General features: G+C 55.1%; 1 protein-coding gene across 1 annotated transcript; it reads left to right on the top strand.

Moving 5' to 3' along the window:
* CASP9 (caspase 9) lies at nucleotides 1-14,468 on the top strand. The gene is made up of 9 exons (XM_029949388.1): nucleotides 1-185; nucleotides 3,222-3,615; nucleotides 5,676-5,710; nucleotides 6,509-6,685; nucleotides 7,112-7,201; nucleotides 8,361-8,508; nucleotides 11,950-12,129; nucleotides 12,743-12,852; nucleotides 13,771-14,468. Exons 1-9 carry the CDS (start codon nucleotides 54-56, stop codon nucleotides 13,858-13,860), a joined length of 1,356 nt encoding a protein of 451 aa, XP_029805248.1. The 5' UTR covers nucleotides 1-53; the 3' UTR covers nucleotides 13,861-14,468.
* The last annotated feature ends 2,706 nt before the right edge of the window (nucleotides 14,469-17,174 follow it).

The following is a 17,174-nucleotide window of genomic DNA, read 5'->3' on the forward strand; positions in this document are numbered from 1 at the left end:
GCCGAGGCCAGGAAGCGGACCCAGGCCGCCCGGGTCCTAGCCGTCGGGCCGCCATGGACGAGGCTGACCGACGGCTCCTCCGGCGGTGCCGGGTGCGGCTGGTCGGCGAGCTGCAGGTGGCCTCGCTCTGGGACGCTCTCCTGACCCGCCAGCTCTTCACGCCCGCGATGATCGAGGACATTCAGGTGCGCCCCGCTTCCCGCGCCGCGCACAGACTTCACGTCCCGGCGGGGGACAGCGAGGCCGCGCCGAGGGGGTTGCTGAAGGCACTGCTTGTCTTGAAGGCCGAGCTCCCGCCTTCCCCTCCCCGCCTGTGCCCCCAGTACCTGGCCCCTTTGGGGAACCATCATGTGGGAACCCCCTTTGCCCTCACGGCGTTGAGCGCACTAGATCGCCCAGCGGAACGGTGCAATTCCAAACACCTCTTCCAGGGCTTGCTAGAGCGATCCCACACCCAGCACACAGCGTGCACGGTTGGCTGCTGGAGCACGGGGCTTCTGGCCAGGATGGAGGCCTGTGTTTCACACTGCCTGGCTCTGTGTCCCTGGCTAAGTCATTGATCCACTGTGAGCCTCAGTTTTCTGGGCTGTGAAATGGGACAACAGTAGTAGTGTGAGAGCTACATGAGCTAATGGATGTGGAACACTGTGTCAGGTCCAGAGTGAGGACTTAGCTGGTTGTGCCCTGTCCTCTTTGGCCAGCCCCTCCTGTGCTGAGTTTATGCTTACTAAGGGGTTTCAGAGATGGGGGTGCTGATGCAGGTAATGGAGAAAATAATAAAGTGTACATGTGAGGTTCTCTCTAAAAGCAGTTTCATGTCTTTGCTTTATTTGACCCTGGTCACAGGCCTGTGAGGTAAGGAGGGGTCTAGGAGGTATTTCCTACTAGGAAGGGGAGTGGGTATGTGCGGCTTTCTGGAGTCCCCTGGCCAGTGCCCTGTGGGCTGCTTGCAGACCGACTGTCCATTTTCTGCATTATCTGGGATCTTGGCCTGACCTAGTAAGGAAGTCTTTAATAGCATAAGTGTCATATGAAAAATTACCAGTGAATAATATTTAAAGAAGTCTCATGAGATTCGGCTGTGTGGCCTGAACTGAGTAGTGGAAATGGTTTAAGACCATTTCCTTGCCTTCAGATACATTCACGGGGGTTACAAATTCAGATGCGACAGAAGCCCAATGGGTGGGCACTACCGTGGGGGGCCCCCCTGCTCCAGCTCAGTGTGGCTATTCCAGATCGCTGGCTCTGTGTTTCCAGATCTGTCATGTTATTTAAAGAGAAGCTGAAAATCCTGATTTTGATGTTAAGTTTCCTGATTTTAGATGTTGGTGACAAATTCGGATTTTTAAAGTCCTGTCACAGGAAGGGCAGGCTGCCATTTGCACACCTGGTCTGGCTGACCCACATGGATCTGGGTCCTCATCCTGGCTTTGGCACGTATTAGCAAGTTGCAGCGCCTTTCTGGGACTCAGTTTCCCTTATCTGTAAAGCGAGGACAATTGTAATTTAACCCTGTAAGGTTATTGAGGGGGACTAGATGAAATGATGCATTTAACACAGGATCTGTCTTACTGTGAGTGTTCAGTACATGGTGAAAGGCATGTAGCTGTTTTGTTAGTGAGGATTATCTTTGCAGTGACATTATAGATCTGTGCTGTTCAGTTTAGTAGGCATTAGCCACAGGTGGCTATTTAAGTGTAAATCTGAAGTAATGAATGTTAAACAAAATAGAAAACTTATGAGGGCTGGGTGGCTTAGTCAGTTAGGCATCGGACTTCAGCTCAGGTCTTGATCTCGCAGTTCGTGGGTCTGAGCCCCGCGTCTGGCTTTGTGCTGACAGCTCAGAGTCTGGAGCTGCTTCAGATCCTGTGTCTCCCTCTGTCTCTGCTCCTCCCCCACTCACATTCTGTCTCTCTCTCTCGAAAATAAATAAAGATTTAAAAAACAATTAAAGAACAGCAAATTCAGTTCCCCAGTTGTAGGACCCAAGTGCTCAGGAATCACGATGCCCACCATATTGGACAGAGCAGATGAAGGAGATTTCTATCATCATAGAAAGTTCCCGTGGACAGTGCTGCTGTAGAATATCTGAGGAGCGGGCAGTGTCTTGTCCCCGGGGGTCCTGAGGAACTTGGCCAGAGCTGGGTCTCAAAGGACAGCCAGCCGACCAGCAGCTGCTTCCTCCATCCCGCCCCACCATCCCGACACGGGTCAACCTGGACCTTTCCTGCATCATCACAGGCCACCCAATTGATGCCCAAATACTGTGCATTCTCTTTCCTTATATAAAAAAACATTTTTTTTAAATGTTTGTTTATTTTTGGGAGACAGAGACAGAGTGCATGGATCGGGGAGGGGCAGAGAGAGAGGAAGATACAGAATCTGAAGCAGGTTCCAGGCTCTGAGCTGTCAGCACAGAGCCCGATGTGGGGCTCGAACCCACGAACCGTGAGATCATGGCCTGAGCTGTAGTCGGATGTTCAACCGACTGAGCCACCCAGCCGCCCCTCTCCTTCCTTGGTTTTCTGGTCTGTCCACTTATTTCTCTCTATTCCTGCTGTGCTGTCTTTGCCACCACCTAACCCGGCTGTGGTTCATGCCCTTCCACTGTCTACTCCAGGAGGAGTTTTCCCAGAGGCAGATCTGACTCTGTCCCTCTCATTAAAGTCCTCAGTGGCTTCTCTTGGCTTTCACGCCTCGACCGCACAAAGGCCACCTCCCTCACTGCTGTTTCCCCCTCCAGCTTACATCTCTCATTTCTCTGAATTCGCTATTCACTTCCTAATGTTCCCTGGGGCCTCAGTGAAGACATCCCCTCCTGGAGGCCTCCCTGGCTTCCCAAGTTTAAGTTGGATGGCCTTGGACCCTCTGGGGGTCCTTTCCCTGCTGGCACCTCTCTCCTTGGTGTGTCACTGTTGATTTGTCTGTTTGCATTCCCCCCTCGATATCTGCTTCTGGAGGACTGAGAATGTTCCCTGCTGTATTTTCACCACATAGCACGGTGCTGGGCTCATAGGAGGTGCCTCCAAAATAAATAGATAAATAGATAAGCACAGGCTGGCAGGTGGCACACAGTGTAACTGCAGGCTCCACGTTTGCCCGCCTGCCTGACTGGTTAGACTTAGACCGGATGGGAAGTGTTGGCGGGGGGCTGGGGGGGCATGGTGAGACCCACAGGAGATTGTGTGGATAACAGTGCCCTGTCTTGTCGTTCCAAACAGCACGCAGGCTCAGGCTCTCGCAGCGATCAGGCCAGGCAGCTTGTCATAGATCTGGAGACCCGCGGGAGCCAGGCCCTTCCTTTGTTCATCTCCTGCTTAGAGGACACGGGCCAGGATGCGCTGGCTTCGTTACTGAGGACGAGTCGGCAAGCAGAGAAGCGGAACCCACAGGCCGTCAGGCCCCTGGACCTCCTGCCTGTGGTGGTCGGACCAACGGGCCTCAAACCAGAGGAGCTTGGAGGAAGGCAGGACCCGTCAAAGGCCACTCCGGGGAAACTCACTCCAGTGGTGCTGGGGCCCGAGGAGCTCTGGCCAGCCCAGCTCCGGCCCGAGGTTCTCAGACCAGCGGTGCCTAGGCCGGTGGACATTGGTTCTGGATCAGTCGGTGATACCAGTGAGTACCAAGACAGTGGTTGGTATGGAGTTGGAGCTGTGAGGTTACTGAACGTGGACCCCCGATCTCTCCCCAGGTGTGGGAGCTCTCAGCCATTTTCTTTTTAATTAAGAAAAATATTTTTTAATGTTTCTTTGTTTTTGAGGAAGAGAGAGAGACAGACTGTGAGTTGCGGAGGGGCAGAGAGAGAGGGAGATACAGAATCCAAAGCAGCCTCCAGGCTCTGAGCCACCCAAGTGCCCTTCAGCCATTATGTTTTAATATGGTTTTTTTAAATGTTTTTTATTTATTTTTGAGAGACAGAGAGGGACAGCGCGAGCAGGGGAGGGTCAGAGAGAGAGGGAGATACAGAATCTGAAGCAGGCTCCAGGCTCTGAGCTGTCAGCACAGAGCACAACGCGGGGCTCGAACCCACGAATCGTGAGATCATAACCTGAGCTGAAGCCGGATGCTTAACCGAATGAGCCACCCAGGCGCCCCGGCCATTATGTTTGGGGAGGGATAAGCCTGCTATCCTTTCTCTCTCTCTCCCTTCTTCTGCAACTACAGTAATGCATAGATTGTTTCTTTTCATGATCACCCATCATTCATGTAGGCTTTCTTCACTTTTTTGTTCTTTTCTCTTTGTTCTCTGCTGAGGGAATTTCAAATGAGTTGTCTTATACTTCACAGATTCTTTCTTGTGCTTGATCAAGTCTGATGTGGATTCTGTCTGTTGCATTTCTTTCAATTCATTCAGTGCATCCTTCAGCTCCTGTATTTCTATTTGTTTTTTTGTGGATTCTATCTTTTAAACTTGTTTTGTTCATGCGTTGTTTCCTGATTTTGTTAAATTGTCTTTCTGTGGACTCTTGTAGCTTACGGAGCTTCCTTGAAACGGTGATTTTGAATTCTTTGTCAGGCGCACTGCAGATTTCTATTTCTTTGGGGTCACTTACTGGGAATTCTTGTGCTCCGTTGGTGGGACGCTGTTTCCTTGATTTCTCATGTTTCTTGAAGTCAGGCATTGGCTTTGCATTTGAAGGAGGAGTCAGCTCGGCCAGCCCTTGTCGCCTGACCTCTTCAGTGCATCCCATCCTGGATTTTTGTGCCCCAGCAGTGTTTTGGAGCTTCTGTGCTGGATTCCCAGACTTCCACAACAGCAGTCTCAGTTGCAGATGATGTCAAAATTGGTGTCCTTTGCTGGGGAAGGCAGTAGAAAACTCTTTCTCTGCCATTTTGATGATGCCCCTCTCTCACTTTGTGGATGGACACTACTAGTTTGGGGGAATGAGTGACTTTTTCAGTCGTGGATGATAGTCATATTTTTTGGGGTTCAGTGAGATTTTGGAAATGAGCCACCAAGTTCTCTTTGCTTAAGAGAGAAAAAAAGTCCTAACTACCTTAGAGGCGGGGGGGGGGGTGTCATTTGACTTCTTGCTGATTGAAACGAAAACTCCTTTGACACTGAAGGAAAAATGGCCACCTTTACTCATTCATTCATTCATTCTGTAAATATTTCCTGAGGACTTTCTGGGGGTGGGGCTCCATGGATTCCACAGACAGGAAGTGTCCGCGCTTCCGGAACTTCTCTTGTGCCTTACTGGTTTAGAATTTCGTACAGATGGAATCACACCACATACACTCTCCTGGCTTCTTTTCCTTGGCCTAACGTTTCGTGGCTATCCGTAACAATGCTGTTCAGTACCTCCTTCCTTTTCAGTCTGTGGCTTTTATCCTAAATTGTTTGTCCGTCAACTTGTGGGTGAACATTTGGGTTGTTTCTAATTCTGGGCTTGAAGAATAAAACTTCAGTGATCGCCCATGGCCGGCTCTGTTTATGCCCATTGCACTCCTTTCTCTTGGGTCTATACCAGGGAACGGAATTGCTGGTCAGAGGCTAGGTGTGTGTTTAACTTCATCGGAAACTTCTAAGCGGTTCTGTAAGGTGGCTGTGCCCCTAGACTCCCGCCAGCAGTGCCCGAAGCGTCCCAAGTTCTTGCTCTTCTGTTTTCAAAGTCCCTTGCCCTGCTCTGGTTGGGCCAGACACTCACGTTTTCTCTCCTTTTCTGTCTCTCCAGGCACTCAGGAAGTTTCAAAGCGCAATGCCGACTTGGTGAGTCTTCATGTGATTCGGGGCCAGCTTCGTTGGCCTTGGGCGCGTCTGCTCTGCACACTTCCCAGGTCCTCCCCTCTGCTGGTGTGTCGGGAGCCCGGCTGGAGAGAGGGTCCCTGGCCCCCTACAGCTCCCTGCCCCTGGCACAGATCTTCCTGGAGCAGACTGTCCCATCCTGTCAGGGGTCAGACCTCACGCGAGGCGGGACTCACAATCGGCCGTGGGACCGAGTCACTCCCTCTTGTTTGCAGCATTTTTGCTTGAGTCCTGCGTGCCCGTCCCGGGCTCCTTGCTGGGACACTTGGGGGTGGATCCCTTGTGTTTCTGGCCGCTGTGGAGCCATCAGCCTGGCAGAGGCTAGTTGCACAAAGATGTAGCTAAATCGAAATCGTGTTAAGTACTGTGACAAAAAGAACAGGCTGCTGTGAGGGAGGATTCCAAGGGACAAGGGGAGCCCGCTGGCTGCGCACGAGTCTGCTCATGGTTCTCAGGTGCTCCCTGGACAGGACCACCTGTCCGGTCCTTTTGGGGGCGAACTTCTCAGCCGAATGCTGGTTTGGGAACAGGTCCTCTCTCCCAAGCTGGCTGTTTGCACGTCCTGCTGTTCGTGCTCACGCCCGCCTGGTTTGCAGCCGCTGGGGGCAGGCCCCGCCGCTACGCGGTCAGAGAGAGGGCATGCCCCGCTCTCTGTCACGTCTCTCCAGACCGTCCACCGCCTGCGTGCCGACCTGGGGCTCGCCTTCTCTCCCGAGGAGCGCAGCGACACCCCAGCTGACGTTGGTCCCTGTGCTTGGGCAGGCGTACGTCCTGAACGCGGACCCCTGCGGCCACTGCCTCATCATCAACAACGTGAACTTCTGCCTCAAGTCCAGGCTCAAGACCCGTGGCGGCTCCAACATCGACTGTGAGAAGTTGCAGCGGCGCTTCTCCTTGCTGCGATTCATGGTGGAGGTGAAGCACGACCAGACGGCCACGGTACGGTCGCTGCCTGAGGTCGGGGGTGGGCGCGGGGTGGGGCCAGTGTCCCGCGAGAGACCCGAAAGCAAGCGACTCCCCGACCCCAGCCCGTAGGCCGGTAGCCCCAGGAGAGGCAGCGTGGGTTCCAGTTCGAGCCGCAGGCTCAGAGAGACCTGGGCTGCGGACTCCCGCTCCCTGCCGTGTGACTCCTGAGTTTTTCGTCTCCTTGTCTCAACGGCAAGAACAGTGCTCCCCTCCTAGGGTCACGGTGAACAGTGCCCGAGCACGGCACCTTGTCCCCAAGGGCGGTGGCTGCTGGGACCGTTAGGACTGTCATTACTGCCGTGGTGGCCCTGGGAGCAGGGAAGGTGCTCTGCCCAGGCAGGCCCGGGATGGGGACTTGATCCGTCAACGGTCTGGCTCATCTGCGACCCTGTCTTGCAGCAAATGGTCGAGGCGTTGGTGGAGCTGGCGCAGCAGGACCACGGTGCCCTGGACTGCTGCGTGGTGGTCATCCTCTCTCACGGCTGCCAGGTACAAACTGCCCGCACACACTGGCGCTGACAGGCCACGAAGGAGCCCCGTCCCTTCCGGAGCCCAAGACGCCCTTGGCTTTGTGGGAAGAGCCGTGGGGCCCCGTCTGTCTCCTCTTGTTTCCCTGGGAGCCATCTGGCCCTCGGAGGAGATAGATACCCATCCTGGGAGACGCAGGGAGGAGATGAATTCTGCTCCCACAGCTCGCAGCCCGGATTTTGTTCAGAGTCGGGCACAGCACCTGGGGGCTCCCAGGTCCTGCCTCGGTCCTACATTGTCCCAGGCCCTTGGTCGTGGGCTGGGTGCCAGGACACTGGGACCCACTTTGGGCTTGGCCACTAATGTGCTGGGTCATTGTGGCCCAGCCCCTCCTGCTTCCTGGGCCTCAGCTTCCTTGTCTTTCCAGCTGAGCGTTGGGACAGGTCAGAAGCTCCAAGCTGCAGGCCTGGTGCACCCTACGGGGGGTTCACAGCGTTTTCTGCACTGGCAACTGTCATTCAAAAAGCAGGATTTCCAGCTTCTCTTGAAAAACCAGTGGTCTGGCCTCCCTAGGCCACATCCTCACAGAGCAAAACTCTGGCCTGGGCAGGGACTTCCCCCTTTCATTCGGGTGTGACCCCTGGATCGGCAGCATGGGCCTCACCCGGAAATCGTGAGAAATTCAGGCTCTCAGGCCTTGCCCCAGACCTCTGCACAGAGAGCCTGTGCTTTGGCAGGGTCCCGTGCTCATAAAGTTTGGGAAGACCTGGCCTCGAGCAGCGGGCTCAATGCTTAGCTGCATCAGAAGCCCCTGAGAGACCGCCTTGCTGGTCCCCACCGCCAGGGTTTCTGATTTAGGTCGGGGTGGAGCCCAGGATTCGACAGGTCTTACACATTCTCGGGTGATGCTGGTGCCTCTGGTCCAGGGACCACACTCTTGAGAACCACTGATCTGGAAGAAGCTGGCTGGCACTTGCCTGTCAGGCTGTTACAGGCACGTGAGTCTGAGACCCTTGGGATAGATGCTGACCAGGGCCCTTCCAGAACCAGTCTGTGTCTCCGTCAGCCTTGTGCCCCTGGCTGGGGCCTTCTAAATGCCTGGCCCTCAGAGCCTCTGGACAGCGTGTTGGATTCCTACCCCAGCTCCTTGGTTTTGTAACCAGGATTCTTGGTCTTCTAGGCCAGCCACCGCCAGTTCCCAGGGGCTGTTTATGGCACAGATGGGTGTCCTGTGTCCATCGAGAAAATTGTGAACATCTTCAATGGAACCGGCTGCCCCAGCCTGAGAGGGAAGCCCAAGCTCTTCTTCATCCAGGCCTGTGGTGGGGGTAAGCAGGTCCTCAGTCTCCCTGCAGGGGACTCTCGTGGGGAAGGAGCCGCCCCCCGCCTCCTCCTCCATGCAGCCCCTCCTGATGCCCAAGGGGTCTGTCCAGACAGCAGAGGGTCCCAAACAGGATCGATCCCTTTGTCCAAAGTGCAGTATCTGCCTGTGGTTAGCACAGGCCCCAGTGTTGTCCAGCCCGTAGAGGTTAGAGCCTTCCTTCTCACTGAGCAGTAGCCTCAGAGACTCATTTGACTCTAGCAGCTTCGACTCCAGAGACTCAGCAATAACAAAGCACAGGACAGGAAAAAAAAAACCCCTTTCATTTTCCTTATCATTCTTCTGACCTCCCTCAACTAGACCCTCTTTCCACTGGCCCAGAGAAAAGGAGGCCAGAGCTAAACTAATGACTAGAATTTCCAAAAGCCCAAGTACTGGAGATGTCAGTAACTTTTAAGGGTCATTTGGATCCTTTGTAATTTTGCCATATGCCCCGACTTTAAACCTAAGTCCCATGTCACGATTACTTGCCTTTCGTATAAAGTAATCAAGGAAGAGGGAACACTGTGTGTCCTGGATTATGGGACATGATGGCACAGGTGGGGGACACTGGGGGTGCTGTGCCGGGGCGTCCCCGTGGCTCAGGGCTCTCTGAAAGACCCATCAGTTCCTTGTCCCTTGGCCGGCTCTGCACAGTTCCGCCACGGAGCTATCCGGCCGGCCCAAAGGGGGCGCCATGCACACCAACGGCCTCCCCCCTCCCCGGGCGCTTGTAGATAATCTTCTGAACGTGTTCATCTGTCCCATACTGTTCCATGAAGGCAGGGGTGAGGTGAGGGGACGTGGCTTGCCTAGGTGAGCAGGCTCTGGTCACATGGTTCATCGGATAAGCATTTACCAAGTGCCTGCTGTATACACCAGGCTGTGTGTTAGGTGTTCAAGATGCAAGCTACACAGGGTCTCCATCCCCTGGAACTGTATCAAGTCACTGTCGTGGCCCATGCACATACACCAGGTTCAGTCTTGGTGGCTACTGCATTCTTAGGCAAACACGGGCCGGCTAATCTCTGGAAGTCTTGGCAAGTGGGGATAATAACAGAAGACTCCTCTTTGGGTCCCCGTGAACCCAGTGCCCGGCTCATTTGCATAACTGCAAACCTGGACCCTCCCCCGACCCCGACCCCAGAGCACCCCATGTCACCTAAGAGCCGCCCTGGCCCCAGGACAGTTACTTCCAAGCTCTGGTAACAGAAAGCTGGAAAGGCTGCTGGCCCCGGAGTTGTAGAAATCCTCTCTAGTTCCTCGTTTTTCTGTGACCCAGAATGTGTCCTCAGGGGCTGTTGTGACGTTGGCACAAGTAGAATTTTCTGTGCGAATAGAGTAAAAGATGAAGCAGGCAAGTGAGCTGTGGACGAAGGGCAAGCCAGGACCCTGCTTTCCGGGAAAGTTACGGTTTGCCCGTCTTCCGGCTCAGTGCCCCCTCGTTGTCCATTCCCAGCAGCACGGAGGGTCTTGGCTGTGTCATTCTCTGGACTCCTCAGTGGGCCCACAAGGTCCTCGGTGATGTGGCCCAGGACACTTTGCGTCCCCCAGCCTGCACACCGTGTCCCGCTCCAGCGCTGTGCAGCCCCCCCCCCAGGCCCTGGTTTGCTCCTCGGCCCTCCATGCGCCATCCCTCTGCCGTGACTCCTGGCCTGCTCTTGAAAAGAAAAGTTTTCTTTAGTGTTTGCTTTTTTTTGAGAGTGTGAGCGGAGGAGGGGCAGAGAGAGAAGGAGACACAGAATCCAAAGCAGGCTCCAGGCTCTGAGCTGTCAGCACAGAGCCTGATGCGGGGCTTGAACCCACGGGCTGTGAGATCATGACCTGAGCCAAAGTCGGACACTTAACCCACTGAGCCACCCAGGTGCCCCTCTTTTTTTTTTTTTTTTTTTTAAGATTTTACTTTTAAGTAATCTCTGCACCCAACGTGGGTCTTGAACTCACAACCCTGAGATCCAGAGTCACGTGCCCCACCGACTGAGCCGCCCGGGCGCTCCTCCTGGCCTACTCTTAATCATCCCTCCTTCTGGTTACAGCTCATTGTCTCTGTCCGGGAAGCCTTCCCTGAACACCCCCTCCCTAGCACACATTCAGGGTTAGTGGGTCATTGTGCTTATGCAGCCCCTGTCCTTCCCTTGTCGCAGTGCGTTCTCCTTGTAGCGACGTGGCCTCATCCCCTCATTGGCTCTTCGAGGGCAGGGCCAGGGCCGTCCAGTCCCCCTGACCTGGCACAGAGCTCACAGGACGGTTGCATCTTATGTGCATTCTACTTATTTGATTTGCAACAGAACCGTAGAAAAATCACATAAGCAACATTTTAAATAACGAAGACTCCCTCCACCACAGAAAACCCAACTCAGCGGGAGGAGCACGATTTGAAAGCTGCAATGCAGTGATATCGCGAATTGTAGGCCCCGCTCAGGCCCCGACGCGCTAGTGACCCTGTGTTTACCGCTGTGGCCACACGGGGGCGGTAGGGTGCTGAGAGCCGGTGCGCAGTCCTGCCAGCGTTCCGCAGGGTGTCCTGTTTACCGCCCTCCGCACGTCTGCCTCGGGGTCTGGGGACTCCTGTGTTGCTTTTGTAAACATCACTGTCGTGACAACTTAAAACAGTTTTTATACTTTGACATGCTGTGCACCCCTCCCGTAAGAAGTAGGGGTGCATACCCGGAGCAGACATGCCTTAAAGTGAGTAGTGGCAATAAATAATTAAAAATTATTTGAGAGGGAGAGAGGGGAGAGAGAGAGAGAGAGAAGAGAGAAGAGAAGAGAGAAGCGAGAAGAGAGGAGAGAAGAGAGAAGAGAGAAGAGAGAAGAGAGCAAGCAGGATAGGAGCAGAGAGAGAAGGAGACACAGAATCCAAAGCAGGCTCCAGGCTCTGAGCTGATCATGTGAGATCATGACCTGAACTGAAGTCAGATGCTTAACTGACCAAGCCCCTCAGGCATTCCCCCCTTTAAGGCTGGTGTGTGGGGGAGAGTGTGTGTGTGTGCGTGGGGAAAGGGCAGAGAGAGAGGGAGACACAGAATCCGAAGCAGGCTCCAGGCTCCGAGCTGTCAGCACAGAGCACAATGAGGGCTCAAGCCCACAAACCGGGAGATCATGACCTGAGCTGAAGTTGGACACTTAACCCCCTGAGCCACCCAGCCGCCCCTTGTTTTACAGCTCTAAAAAAAATCTCCGCACCCCCATCCCAGTTTTTACCTAATGAATCTGTAGAACTTCGGTCATAGTAAAAAGTAGAGCTTCGGCTTCGCTTCTTGCTGGGGTTTGCTCAGCACTGGCGCCAGGCTCCGGAGGGAACCGGGTGGTGTCAGGCTGGGGCAGGCTGGGCGTCGCCGAGAAGCGGGGAGCAGGGGCTCTGGTCGGGGTTTTGGTGACGAGACGTGTCTGGGTTTGCTTCCTGCAGAGCAGAAAGACCATGGGTTTGAGGTGGCCTCCACGTCCCCCGAAGACAGGACCCCTGGCAGTGACCCCGAGCCAGACGCTGTCCCGTTCCAGGAAGGCCCGGGCACCTTTGATCAGCTGGACGCCGTGTCTAGTTTGCCCACGCCCAGCGACATCTTTGTATCCTACTCCACCTTCCCAGGTGAGCGTGTTGGGTGTCGCCCAGCCGGCGGTCCCCCCCGTCAGCCCATGAAGCAGCTGCATTGCTAAGGAAAGGCCTGGGATCGAGCCTTGGCTGTGTCTTGCCGCCCGTGGGACCCAAGCGAGTTACTTTGCCTCTCTGAGCCTCAGCTAGGATGCAGAATTTAAGGAGGCCTGTGCCCTTGGGTTCGTGGGCCTCCCTTGCCTCATCCTTGTCCTGGCCCTGCCTCCATATTCCCATCTCTAAAATGGGAAGAGCAGCCGTACTTCAGGGGTCATCATGGGGGTTAGCAAGGTGGCTAGTACATCACCGAGCGCAGTGCCTGGCACATAGCAGGTGTAACGGACATTCGTTTCCTCCCTTTCTTAGCCCTTGGGTGAGTCACGTGACTTCTCAGAGCCTTGGTTTCCTTGCTGGGAAAGCAGGAATCAGGACCGAAGCCTGAGGTGGTGGTGGCCTCACCACCATGAAGGGCATGAGCAGGACAGGGCGCAGAGACGCGGGCGGCTCCTGCTGGGTGTGTGGATGCGTCCAAGTGCAGAGGTGGCTCCAGTCTGGGTGTAGGGGGGTGTTCGCGGCTCCCCGGTAAAGTGCAGCCTTTCTGCTTCCGAAGGTTTTGTTTCCTGGAGGGACACCAGGAGCGGCTCCTGGTACGTGGAGATCCTGGACGGGGTTTTTGAGCAGTGGGCTCACTCTGAAGACCTGCAGACCCTCCTGGTCAGGGTGAGTGCTGCCTTCTGGGAAAGAGAGGGAGGGAGGGCTTCCGGGAGGGGCGGGGTGGTGGGGGCGAGTGGCGCCCCAGGCCCAAACCTGAGGTGTCTGCTGCACCGTGGCTTGCTGTGATAGTGTAACAGTTACAGTGACATTTGCCCATTACTCAGGGGGCTGCCTTCCCTCCCCCCTCTGGGACCCCAGGCTGATCCTGGGACCCCGCTGGCAGAGCCCGTCCTCAGGGCCAGGGCAGGATGGCTCCGTGGCATTCCTGAAGGCGGGTTGTGGAGCCTGCACCCACTGTGTCATCTTCTAGCCTTTAAAAAAATTTTTTTTTAACATTTATTCATTTTGGAGAGTGAGAGAGACCGAGTATGAGCAGGGGAGGGGCAGAGAGAGAGAGGGAGACACAGAATCCGAAGCAGGCTCCAGGCTCCGAGCTGTCAGCACAGAGCCCCACGCGGGGCTTGAACTCATGGACTGTGATATCATGACCTGAGCCAAAGTCAGACACCCAGCCGACTGAGCCACGCAGGCGCCCTGTAGTCTTCTCGTCTTGACCCTCAAGTATATGCCCTTGTCTTGGGGGTCCCGATGGGAGAGCAGGAGGGATGGGCTGAGAGGGCCCCACCCTCACCCAGTGAAATCCCGCCCCGAGCACCCGCTTCCTTCAAGGGCCTCAGAGCACACGTGGGCCTCTGCTGCTTGCTCAGGTGTTTTGTGTCATGAGAAGGATCTAGAAGGGCTGAGACCCCGCCTTCCTCCTGGGGAGGCTCTGACTCCGTGCTTTGCAGAGCCGACCAGAGGAGACAGGAAGAGCACGTGCAGGGCCACCCCTAGCACGCGTCCTGGCACCCCCGCCCCCTTTCTCCGGAACCCTTCCTTCCATCGAGAGAGAGCTCACCGACCCCCGTACCCCTGTTTTCACAGGTCGCCGATGCAGTTTCGCAGAAAGGGATTTACAAGCAGATTCCTGGTTGTTTCAACTTCCTCCGGAAAAAATTTTTCTTTAAAATGTAACGAGGCCAGGGCCCCTGCACCCTTCGCCCCAGAACCTTCCTGCCCCGGGCCCAGCGGCAGCGGAGGCCTGGTCTTTGCTACAGTGATGGCTGTCGCTCTGCAAAGGGGTTTGTGGCCCGTACTGGGTCTGCTCGTTTGTTGCTCACGAGCGGCGGACAGGCTCTTAGCAACTTCCAAGTTGGAGACAGATGACCGGCAACAGAGGAAGAGGAGCAGAAGAAAAGCAAGGACACCGCAGGGCAGTTCCCCGGCTGGTGGCTGTGGCCCACGGCCCCTGTGTTTTCTGTAGAGTAAGGCTCTTTAACCTCAGCCTGATTGACATTTGGGGCCCGATGTCGTGGGTCCCCTGGCCTCTACCCTCCAGGTGCCAGGACACCTTCCCCTGCGTCGTGACAACCAAATATGTCTCCAGACGTCGCCAGGTGGGACCACTGATCTGTAGGAGACTTTGGTTACAAGCAAACAAGCATCCCTCTTAGATCAGCACGTTGGAGGCTCCTAGAGTCTAAATAGCTAGAGTCTGCAAATCCTAAATGGAGTTTTAAAAATGATCAGGTTTTCTTATATTCTAGTATTAAAAAAAATCTTAGGTGAATACGGACACTTTTTCCCCCCTTTATTTTTGCTCATTTTGCTCCAACTCTTTGTTTTTCCTTACAAAAGGGGATTTTTGCTTTTTTGGAAACATTTCCCCTTCTCTTACTTTATGTGAACCCCACCCCGTCCCAGGAAGGCGACAGGGCTGGGAGCCGTGTCCTCGGGGAAGTGAGGTTCTGGGGAGCACAGATACGGCCCCGCCCCTGAGGTCCTGTCTGGGATCCTGACCCAGGCCAGTTTGGAGCGTTCAGGGCCTGGGACGTGAGGACTGTTTGTGAAGACTCACCCAGCCGTGATTCGAGGAGCTGTCGCTTGGTTATTGTTTCCCCACCTGTGACTTTTCCACGTGTGAAACCACCCCCTCCTGGTGGTTCTTCTTATGTGCGGTCACCTGCAGGACACGGACAAGGAGACGCTCACGTTAACCCCGCAGAGCAGAGCCGAGCCGCCCTTGGCACTTTCCCTGTTCCTTGCTTCCCGGCTCTGTACTCACCGTTCTTGTGAATCAGGTGGTCCTTGCCCGAGGCGCCCTCATCGCCCTAATCCTGTTCAGGAGGAAGAGATGTTTTCACTGACCTGGTGGGGACTTCCTGTAAAGGGGGGCGGGGTCCTTAGCCTGGAATTCTGTTTGGATTTCTAAGCAGCGGACCTGTGAACTCCTGAAAATCATACGCCGAAGGTGTAGAGGGGCAGGTGCTTAGGTTTCATTTGCTTCTCGAAGGAATGAAGAGCCTCAGACGTTTAACAACTAGAGCTGTTTGCAAGGCGCTGTTACGCCTTGTTTGCAGAGGCTGGTCAGCAGGCGTCTGTTGATATTTTACTGCGCCGACCCCATCACGCAGCGACCCTGCGGGGACCCGCTTTCCAGCTCAGATGCACAGACCAGTGGGCACGGATGCGCGTCCCAGGACGTCCACTGCAGCAGGATGAGAGAGACCAGAGAGCGGATGAAAGCACCCTCATGCCCTTCAAAATGTGGAATATCATTTAGCACCCAAGAATGACCTGAGTGTATGTACTGACGCGTGAAATTGATACAGTGTCGAGTGAAAAAAAACTCCGTTGCAGAACAGTATGAAGAATAAAATACTGTTTTTGGGTAGAAGCTATTGTATATTAATGTCCCTATATAGATACTCGATAGAGGCCTGTAAAGTCCAGAAGGCCGTAGACCATGCTGTTAATGATTCCTTCTGCAAGGTGGAGTTGGAGATGGAAAATGAGGGGCCTTCACTTTTTGACTTGATACGCTCCTGTGTCCTTCTAATATTTTTACAGAGAGTATATATATTACTTTCCAAAGTAAAAATAAAAATTGACCTTGAAGTTGCACGTGTTGCTGCCGTTCAAAGAACATTTGTTGAAAGGATGAGTGCCCTTGGCCACCTGTCTCCTGACCCCGCCCTGCTCGCGGTTTTCATTGGCAGCCTCCTGACCTTGGCTCGTCACCTGTCGGGGTTTGGGCGGGTAGGGGTTCCCAAGCGCAGGGTGTGGGGCTCCAAACCGCACGTGCATGCCCCCCCGCCCCGGGCTGGGACCACTGCAAGGCTCCCCCCACCTCCCCCGCAGCTGCTGGGGCCACCTCCACTGGGGGACAGCTGGCTGCCGGGCTGTGCCGTCCTGGGGCCCGTTAGCACATGTGCCCGCCCGGGCTGCGGTCCCGCACGCTCAGGGCCCCTGCCCAGCTGCTCACGACGCTTGCCTTTTCCGTTGATCCCCTCTGACATCTGGCCATGCTTTCAGCCATGGCCTGCTCTGCTGCCCCTGTGTCTGTGCCTGGGAGCGGCTAATGCTGCGGCAAAAAGGACAGTTGTCCCTGGCAGTTGGGGCAGGTGCTGCCCGGACCATCGGCATGGTGACTCAGACAGCAGCTGGGGTTGGAAAGGGTCCTAGGATCTGGCCCGGGCAAAGGCCCTGAGCAACCCTGCAGCCAGCCAGCCTGGGGCCAGGCTCCTTTGAAATGTCGGCGGCTCTTCAGAACCCTGGCTGGAAACTGGGGTGCTCCTCTGCCTGGACAGAATTGGGGGGCTCTTCCCCAGGGGAGCCAACAGTAAACTGTGAATTAATGGGCACTCACTTCTTGCTCTCCAACTTTCCTGCAGTCACCGGTGACACTCTATGGCGAAGAGAAGCCAGCGGACAAATGAACGAGGGGCCGGCACGTGTCCATGAGACCTAGAGGCAGCCACCTGCTGATTTTGACGGTGCCCGTTTGACAGCGTAGTTTTCCTCCCATGACCACGTGCCCATGGCTGCGGTTTCATACTTGATTTTAAAACAGGATTGTTGGTTTGATTCAAACAGTTCTCTGCATAATACATTTAGAATAATGAAATCACATGCCCGCTTTCTCTTATTTTTGGGGCTCTGTCACAAACTACAAGAAACTCCTGCTTGTTCTGGCCCCTGTTCTGGTTCAAGTCCATTTTATAGAAGAGTAAACTGAGGCAGTGGTGATGCTAGGAGGTGGGTAAAATATGCCCCTGATCAGCAGTCCTCCTGTTTCCTCCCAGCATCCATCACCAGAAACCATGCCTCCTCCTCCCTCCCTAGGCCCCTCCCCTCCAGGCCCCCCAGGCCCCTCCCCCTTCCCCAGACCCCTATTCCCTTCCCCAAACCCCCCAGGCCCCTCCCTCAGGCCCCTCCCCCCTCCTCCAGGCCTCCCCAGGCTCATCCTCCCTCCCCCAGGCCCCCCCAGGCCCCTCCTCCTCCTCCCT

This window comes from Suricata suricatta, chromosome 8 (genome assembly GCF_006229205.1).
Source record: "Suricata suricatta isolate VVHF042 chromosome 8, meerkat_22Aug2017_6uvM2_HiC, whole genome shotgun sequence".
NCBI classification, from domain to species: Eukaryota; Metazoa; Chordata; class Mammalia; order Carnivora; family Herpestidae; genus Suricata; species Suricata suricatta.